This window comes from Microtus ochrogaster, linkage group LG1 (assembly GCF_000317375.1).
Source record: "Microtus ochrogaster isolate Prairie Vole_2 linkage group LG1, MicOch1.0, whole genome shotgun sequence".
NCBI classification, from domain to species: Eukaryota; Metazoa; Chordata; class Mammalia; order Rodentia; family Cricetidae; genus Microtus; species Microtus ochrogaster.
In genome coordinates, this window is record NC_022027.1 from 4,596,084 (window position 1) to 4,605,118 (window position 9,035).

At 46.7% G+C, this 9,035-nt stretch overlaps 1 protein-coding gene across 7 annotated transcripts in view; it reads right to left on the reverse strand.

The window, feature by feature from the left end:
- Eps15l1 (epidermal growth factor receptor pathway substrate 15 like 1) overlaps nucleotides 1-9,035 on the reverse strand; it is an 85,522-nt gene that overhangs the window by 60,460 nt on the left and 16,027 nt on the right. For all 7 annotated transcript variants that reach the window (XR_003378074.1, XR_003378073.1, XM_013350726.2 and 4 more), the window contains exons 2-4: nucleotides 2,246-2,287; nucleotides 1,697-1,786; nucleotides 1,111-1,158 (exon numbers count right to left, since the gene is read on the reverse strand). Coding sequence is in view for 5 of the 7 variants with exons in the window: in XM_013350726.2 (XP_013206180.1) it covers nucleotides 1,111-1,158; nucleotides 1,697-1,786; nucleotides 2,246-2,287 (180 nt within the window). In the remaining 2 variants the exon portion in view is untranslated. The remainder of the gene's footprint in view (nucleotides 1-1,110; nucleotides 1,159-1,696; nucleotides 1,787-2,245; nucleotides 2,288-9,035) is intronic.

Genomic DNA, 9,035 nt, shown 5'->3' on the forward strand with positions numbered 1-9,035 from the left:
AACAGTCTTTAGGCTGAAGACATAACTCTGTGGTTAAGAGCACATGCTTCTCCCGCAGAGTTCAGTTCCCAGCACCCCAATCAGGCAGCTCCCAACTGCCGATCACCTCACCTCCAGGGGATCTAGCACCTCCTTCTGACCTCCATGGCCTGGACACATACACACACAATTTTTTTTCTAGTCTCCCCTCCACTCCTGTGGGGTTTTTTGTTTGATTGGTTTTTTTAAGAGACAAGGTCTCACTGTGTAGTCCTGGGTGGCCTGGCACTCAATATGTAGACTAGGCTGGCCACAAACTCATAAAGATCTATCCATCTGCCTTTGCTGCCTGAGTGTTGGGATTAAAGGTGTGCACTACCATACACAGTACAATTTATTTTAATTACCTTAAATCTTTAAAGTGCTTTAGTCACTGGTAAATTCATCACGATGTTTAGGTTTGTTTTGTTTAAAGGTGTGTATGTATGTATACATGTATGTAAGGGTGGGTGCTCTGAGAGGCCAGAAGAAGGCATCAGATCCCTCTGAGCTGGAGTTAGAGGTGGCTGTAAGCTGACAAATGTAGGTGCTGGTACCTGAACTTGGTTACAGCTGAGTCCTCTCTCCAGCCCCCTTGCTGTTTAGTGACACAATGGGAACTACCTCAGAAGAAGTCTCAGTGAGGAGCTGCTTCAATTAGGTGGGCTTGTGAGAGGTTCCTGGGATGTATGGGTGCAACACCCCTGGGCTAGGCCCTGGGCTGAATGAACACAAGAGAGCATTCAGGTCCCTGTGCTTCTGACTGGATGTGACCAGCTACTTCAGGTTCCAGCTTGACTTGTCCCAAGTGGCTGTGCCTGGAGCTGTGAGCCACAGGTGCCCTTTCACCAGAGCTGCTTCTGTCAGGGCAATTTTATGACACCAGCAGGTAAAGAGGCTGAGACAGTCCCAAGACAGTCAAAGGCATGTCACCGAGTCAGGTGATACTTACAGACCTGTACTCCAAAGTGAGAATTCCTCACTTGAGCCTGGCAGCTGTGTGTGGATGACAGCAGACAGTGGAAGAAATGTACAAGTTGCCCAGCCTCAGGGGTGCCCAGCCCCTCCCCTGTTCTGTGTATGTGTAGATACCTGTTTGTCCAAGAACCCTTTACCTTCAGGGTCCGCCAAGTCCCATATCTGTGGAGACATAAAAATGCCTGTAAGTATGACTGTCGTCACAAGTTACATTAACTGCTTCTCTGCCATGGGCGCTGGGACCAATAACTCTGCCAGGCACACAGCCATTTGGTGGTTGGGCCCAAAGAACCCCAGATGCCCACTTAGCTCCCTATTCAGTCATTACATGGCAATGCAAACCCACAGCTATCAAGACACCAGAAGCACTCTACCTTGACGGGGACCACCATCTGAGACTGACCTCAAACTCCAGAGATCCATAGCCCTCTGCCTCAAGAGAGCTGGGATTAAGGGAGCTCTCTGCCATGCTTAGCACTGTTGCTTTGATTTATTTTTTCAAAACAGGTTATACTATGTAGCCCAGGCTGGCTGGGAACTCATGATCCTTCTGCCTTAGCCTCTCAAATGCTAGGATGGGATTGAAAAGTTAGTTCTAAAGGCCTTTAGCTCCACCAGCTACAGCAAAGAAGCTCTGAGTGTCCTGGCCCTACCCAGGGAGGGTCTGCGTAGCTAGGAGACTATGCTTCATCTTCCCTACCTTCCCCAGGATGATGTCAGAGAGCCCCGACTTCTTCAGAAACAGCGCAGCCTCGCTGGCCCCAACTCTCCCTGTGTAGGCAGGGTCCACCTGAAAGAGGACAGCAAGAGTCGACACAACCACTTACAGATGCAGAGGTAGCTAAGCTATCTCTATGTGTGTTCACAGGAGTCAACACAACCACTTACAGATGCTGTCTCCATATGTGCTCACAAAAAGTTGCTTTAAGTGTGTTCCCAACTTCAACAACAAAGATGGGTGCCTCTGGGTTCCATCTCCAGTACTAGCACACACATGCACACACGATTACATACACAATATATAAAAAGGCACTGGTGGACTGGAGAGATGGTCAGTGAACAAAGGTTCCTGCTGCCAAGTCTGACAGCCTGAATTTGATCTCTGGGACCCACGTGGCGAAAGGAGAGAACTGATCCCAAGAGTTGTTCCTTGACTGCTACAGGCACACGATGGCACAAGTGAACACATTCACACCTACACAGTAAAATAAATTAAAATGTAAAACAAGAAGATAGCAATTAGACATACCTGCTTGTAGTAAGATTCATATAATGGATTTCCACTGGGAATCTGAACAGAACAGAAAAGTCAGAAAGTGGTCACAAGTGGACATATGGCCTGACAGCACAAAAGTACCCTCCTGTTTTGGGCTTTTTCCTCTTCAGGTGTTGTCCAAGCTGGCCTTTGGTTGTTTTGTTTCATTTGTGTTGGAACAAGACACTGCTAGATAGCCATGGTTGGCCTTAAACTCCTAGTGATCCTCTTGACTCTGGCTCTTGAGTGCTGATATTAGAGGCAGAAACTCACACCCAGTCCCAAGCTCCTCTTGAACTCCTAGGGTCAAGTGGTCTCCTGCCAGACTCCTAAGGTGACAATACACAATGTTTTGCCATCACCAAAATACACCCTGGTTCTGGTAAAAATGTGTGCACCTGGCAGCCAGAGCAAAGCCAAACCCCAGCACTGAGGCTCGCCGAGGGAGAGGCAGTGGTAGAGCCTCCTTCCTCACCCCGTGTGTGGATGGAGTTTCTGGATGTGACCCTGAGTCACCAGAATGCACCCGTCCTGTCCTCACACAGATTCATGCTGCAGCATCCTCCAGGATGGAGACAGCCTCACACTGAAAGCATCCACTCATCTGTGTGGAAAGCCAAGAGTCCTCCATGCCACACCAATGACACCCCTTGTTCAGCCCAGAACATGCCCGGAAAGTAAGGTTACTTATCGGGCTCTAACTACCACCTCCGTCCCTCACTGGCATCAACAGGATACCCCTCTATGGGGAGGAAGAAGTCATCTGGGGGAGCAAACTACCCCAATGAGGAAGTAAACAGCCACTATGCAGCAGTGGGGTCTCATAGAATTGGACAGAGGGGTGGCTGAGGCAGAAGTCTTGTGAGTCAAGACAACCTGGACTATGTAGTGAGACCCTGCCCCCCCCCCCCAAAAAAAGTAACTATATGAAAAGGGCTTCCCTATGTTGGTGTTTTATGGAGGCTGAAGCTCAAATGCAGGCAGCATCAACCCTAGTGAGAACTGGGAGAAGTAACAATCAAGAAGGGGGCTCCATACTCTGAAGCATCAGGCTGCTATCACCCTGTCCCCACAGGGGAGTGTTCTGCCCACTCCCTCTGCCTGGCCAGATGTAGGTGTCCTGCTTGGCCTTCCCAAACACCAGAGCTTACAAGAGGCAAATCTCTTCTTGACCAATGGCCCAGGCCTTGGACATCCAGCATAAAACACACCAGGGTCGAGTGAAGAGAGATATGGATAAGTTAAAGGGTGTCATCCACACAGCTGCAGGGAGACTGAGAGGCTGAGTGCTCCTAAGAGGTTTATCAAACCTTCCTTAAACACTTTCAAATCCCAGAACTCAGGAGACAGAGACAGGAGGATCTCTGTGAGTTTGAGGCCAGTCTGATCTACATAGTGAATTTCAGGTTACGTAGGGCTTCATAGTGAGATTCGGTCTTTATAAACAAATAAATAAACTTCCTTGGCCTGGGCTGCCTGTGATGCTAGCGGTCAAGAGACTGAGTCAGAAGGGATGCTGTCCTGTGACTGCAAAAGGATAATCCAGGGCAGGAACCCCAAGCTCTGAACCAGCACTGATCAGCACGAGATCATTTCAGGTTCAAAACAATGCAATTATAATCAGTTTCTCTGGGGGAACCAGGCACCTGTGAGCAGAGCAAAATACCCAGACAATGAGAGGCAGGAGGAAAAGTACAGAGGGCTGCAGGGGAGAGAGAGGGGGAGAGGTGGAACAGCAGGAAAAGACCTAAGGCTTGGAGTAAATGCTAGAGAAAGAACAAATGAAAATGCCACTATGCAGGGTTAGCAAGACATCTCAGCAGGTAAATGTGCTTGCTCTACAAGCCTGATAACCTGAATTTGAGTTCCAGAACCCATAAGATGGAGAGAACAGACTCCCCCAAGTTATCATCTAACCTCTCCACATATGCAGTATGCATGCACACACATCCATAACTAAATACTTCAGCAAGTCTCTAGAACAACCTCCCCAGAGCAGTAAGACTGACAGAAAGGAGACAGGCTGTTTGTCATGTGTGAGAAAAGGTGCCAATGGCACAGTACCTGCCATAGCTCATCTACCTCACAGGTCTCAATGGTAAAGTCTAGACTGAAAATATTTTCCTCAAGTTTTTGGAGGTAGTTCAATTCCATAGCACCCAAGTACACCAAGCATCCACTCTCAAGACACTGTGGCTCAATGATAGACAGCGGTAGGTTTGGTGCATGTCAATGCAATTATTACCATCTGGCTCAAGCTTCCCAAGGGCCTAGAAGTAACAAGAGCCACACTCGAGCCAATGAGTTCAAAACTAACTAATCTGAGCAACACAGAGAGAGCCAGTCCCAGTCAAAACAAAACCCAAAACAAGCAAAACTACCAGATCCATGGTCAAGAGAAACACAGCCCAGTATCCAGAGAGGCGGCCACAGCCAGGTTCACGAAAGTCTGTTCCACCCCTGGAGCTAGGTATCCATCCTGAGAAGCCACAATCCCACAAGCCTAGGGGTAGGACAACAATAGCAAAGGTTTTATTAGTGCTCACACTGTAATACTGTGGACAGATACAAGGAAGCAGGGCAGATCAGACATGAGCCATGATTCCTCTTATGTCATGGCTTCCGGGGACACTGAAGTGACACCTGCAGGCTGCCTGAGTGTTCACTGTGACACCACCCAAGCCTCAGTCATGGCCAATCTGTGAAACAAGCATGAGCAAAGACCTCAGTCACAGCCAGCTCATGATAAGGGCAGTGGTCCCCGAGTGAGCTCCCAAGCTAGGACAGAGGCCTCTGGACCCACAGCTGCCACACAAGCTATGCTCACAAGTCTGACCCCAATGGGAGAGGCACAGACAGAGATGAACCAGCCAGATGACAAGGCTTTGAGGGCAAGAAGCTGCAGGGGCAGGCCCATTACACAGCCAGGACATCATAACTGTCCATTACAACATAGCCAACATAGCATCCCATCCACGAGGTCCCTCAGCTGGGTGAGATGGCAGGGAGAGGACATGGTACAGCTTTACACACTGCTACTGAAGCAGCTTTGCAACACCACAATTCATGCGCATTAGAGAATATGGAACATGGCAGCAACTCTGAGGAGGGGGTGCTTTAGCAATCACATCACAGCAACCCTAATCCTGGCAGGATCCTGCTAAGAGCTCCACTCCTCACACCCACACTTTTTTTTTTTTTAAAGACTGTGACTCTTTGAGGAGGGTTTATCGTGTGTGTGTGTGTGTGTGTGTTCAGTACTCAGGACTGATCCTAGTCTAGCTCTACCTGAACTACGCTCCCAGCTCCTAAACTGGAGGGTCTAGAAGCTCTAAAGCCCTTAGTAGGTGGCAGAATTTATAAATAATAAAAAATTTAAGACTTCTAGGAAAATGTATAATCCATTCTCCTAATAAACAGATCATAGTGGAGCATGACAGCACATGTCTGCCATCCCCAAACTCCCCCAAGTAAGTGGAGGCAGGAGGGTCAGGAGTTCAGGGCAATCTCAGGTTGGTGTGGAGTTTGAGGGAACCCTGGGATATCCGAGACCATCTTACCCCTCCTGATGGAGGACACTCCTCACTGTTCACTCAATGTCTCACATCCAACACTTCCATCTCATTTCATTTTTAGGCAGGGTCTTGGTACATATTCTTGGCATATCTTGTACTCACGATTTATCTCAGGCGGACCTCAAACCCTCAGCAATCTCCTGCCTCTGCTTCCTAAGGCTGGGACTGCTGGCAGTATATGCATGCCACCATGCCTGGTCTTGAGTTACTCATTCAATCCTCCTATAAGGCAAGGCTATAGGGCAGACAATATGCGAGCCCATGCAAGCAGTGAGTGCTGAAGTTCCAGGAGCTCCAGGCTGGGAGGCCTTCACTTGATTCTAACTTGCTACAAAGACAGCCCATGTGTAGCAGTGCTGGGTGTGGGACAGTTACATAGGCATGTGACCTGGGAAAATGCATTTTCGAGGCTCCACAATGACGCACTTTATAAAACCAAAGCAGCCGTGATTAGACACTGAGCATACAAAGTCATCTGAAAACAGGTGCGGCCTGCTGCTTCCCCGGGGAGCCCATACCCGATCCTGGTTGCACTGGGCACAGTAAGAAGGGACAGCCTAGACTCCCATATGATTCAAAGCACAGCCCTGCAAGAGGTGTGAATGCCAGTCCTATCATGCCAGCCTTACCCCCAGGGCATGCTGGCCTGCATTCCGTCATGTGGCAAGTATGTGGCAGGAAGGAGACTCCACTACATGGGTGTTTGACCCCCAGAGTAACAGCTCTCTCTAGGCCAGGCCAGAGCTCAGGCAGGGCCTGGGAATGAGGAACTTCACAGGGGGGACAACCAGAAAGAGAAGCTGATCATAGCAGTATAACCTGCAGACACAGACAGAGACTCTAGGCTTGGCATGGGCTTCTGAAACCTCAAAATCCAGCCCCATTGACACACTTCCTCCAACAAGGCCACACCTCTTAATCTTTACAATCCTTTCAAATACTGCCACTCCTTAGTGACTAAGCTTCAGATATGAGTCTATGGGGTCATCTGTATTCTAATCACCACACCTGATGACTGGCTTCACTCCCAGAACCTACACAAAGATGGAAGGCGAGGGGTGGCTCCATATATACACTGTGTCTTCTAACCTCTACACACACTGTGGCAATGCTCTCCCACCACCCATAATAATAAAATAATTTTAAATTAACAAAGAGACAACGCTGGGGCTCAGTGGTAGAACATCAATGTGTGTGGACAGGGTCCTAGGTTTTATTCTCATCACTTCAACAAATGAGGGAAGGAGAGGAGGGGAAGAGGGAGGAAGGTAAAAATTAGGAAGAGAAAAAAATGGTTGAGAAAGGCAGGCCATCCCCCACTAGCAATTATGCTGGCAGAACATCCTGCTATAAGGTGCCCAGGTCAGCAGGGCTTCAGGGCTCTTTCATACCACACAGCACCATCTTCTGAATGGAACTCAAGTCTAAACACAGAACTCAGCTGTTCCCAGGAGCCTTGCACACACAGTAATGATCTGTCCTGTCCCTTTAAGAGACAAGGCCCATCCACCCCCTCTGCTAAGGCAGACAGATCTTCCCTCCTGCTTGCAGGAAATCTTTCTTTCAGTCTCTTCTCCTCTCCCAACAAAGTTTGTCCTCAGGATTAGGGACATCATTTAAGAGTTGATTGTAATTGTTATAGGGTTGGGGGTTAGGGGGAAAATTTTTATAGGCTCAGGGATCTCTTTGGAAAAAAAAGGAAATTGGATGAGATAATAGATTAGTGTGAGCTTACTCACACTAATAATAATAGTGAGTAATAGAGTGAATGCTTGTGAGTTATAATTTACACGCAATTACATTGGTATAGATTATTGTACATTGATACAATGTTCAATTATATTGAATATTGAATACATGCTTCTACCTCTGCTTAAAACATTTTTATATATTGATATATATTTATCATATTGCAATGTACATTTCTACCTCTGATCAAGATACTTATACATTGTTTACATTTTGAGGTCATTGTCCTCAGTTTTTGCACAGTTGTTTATTGTACAATATTCTAATATGAAGTCTTCGTCTTTAAGTTATATAGTATAGATCTAGCCGGGCGGTGGTGGTGTACGCATTTAATCCCAGCACTCAGAAGGCAGAGGCAGGCAGATCTCTGTGAGTTTGAGACCAGCCTGGTCTACAAGAGCTAGATTCAGGACAGGCTCCAAAGCTACAGAGAAACCCGGTCTCAAAAAATAAAAAAAATAAATAAAAAACAAACAAACAAAAAGAATTATAGATCCATAGTCATCTATGTTTGTTATGCTTATAGTTAGACTAATCAGGTTCTTTAGATACATAGAGATTATATTCTGCATAGATAGGTAATCTTCAACCACTTCAAAGAGCTGTATAATATGGCATTTAAATAATTTAGGGTTCTGTTGAAGTGAAACACAATTGCTCCTGGTAGCATTGATATATTCCCGAGACAATGTTGAACACCAAAGACACTCCACTTGGAGCTTGTTTTCTTCTTGGCAAAACTGGCCTTTGGGCAAAGAAATGCCCATGCCCCAACCACTGACAAGGTACATGGTATCCAGAAATGGATAAGCAGGACTGTCAAATCTTGCCAAGACAGGGTAAGACGGTTTTGAAAAATGTCCTGTCTCTGAAAATGGTCCGTCAGTTATTCTAGGCCTTAGCCAAAGTTGTTTGCTTCAACATTGCAAATGAGACTTTGGGTGATTGCCCAGGTAGCCAGTTGTCTCTGTCATTTGTTGCACATTTTGGAAGTTGCTTGATTGCACTTTCTGTTTACTCAAGTAATATTATTTCCCTTCTCGGATCTTCGATGGGGTTGAAGATTAGATAGTTATAGTACGTTCCTCTCATGACTTGTCCAAGTTATTTATTATACAAGACTTAAACTAGGATGGGATAATTATTAAATATATTTGTTCTTGTTGTATATAATTTTGTATTAGGCTTAGAACTCTTATTTAAACAAAAGGGGGAGGTGCTATAGGAAATCCTATAGCCAGTAGTTATCCGCCCACTGGGGTGGGGCCTCTTATACTATTTATACCATCTGCTTGATGTGGGAGTGTCATATATCAATCTGTTGATGTCATTGGTTAAGTAATAAAGAAACTGCTTGGCTGGCCCTCATAGGTTAAAACATAGGTGGGAGGAGTAAACAGAATAAAATGCTGGGAGGAAGAGGAAGTGAGCTAGGAAACCATGCAGCTCCTCTCAGAGAC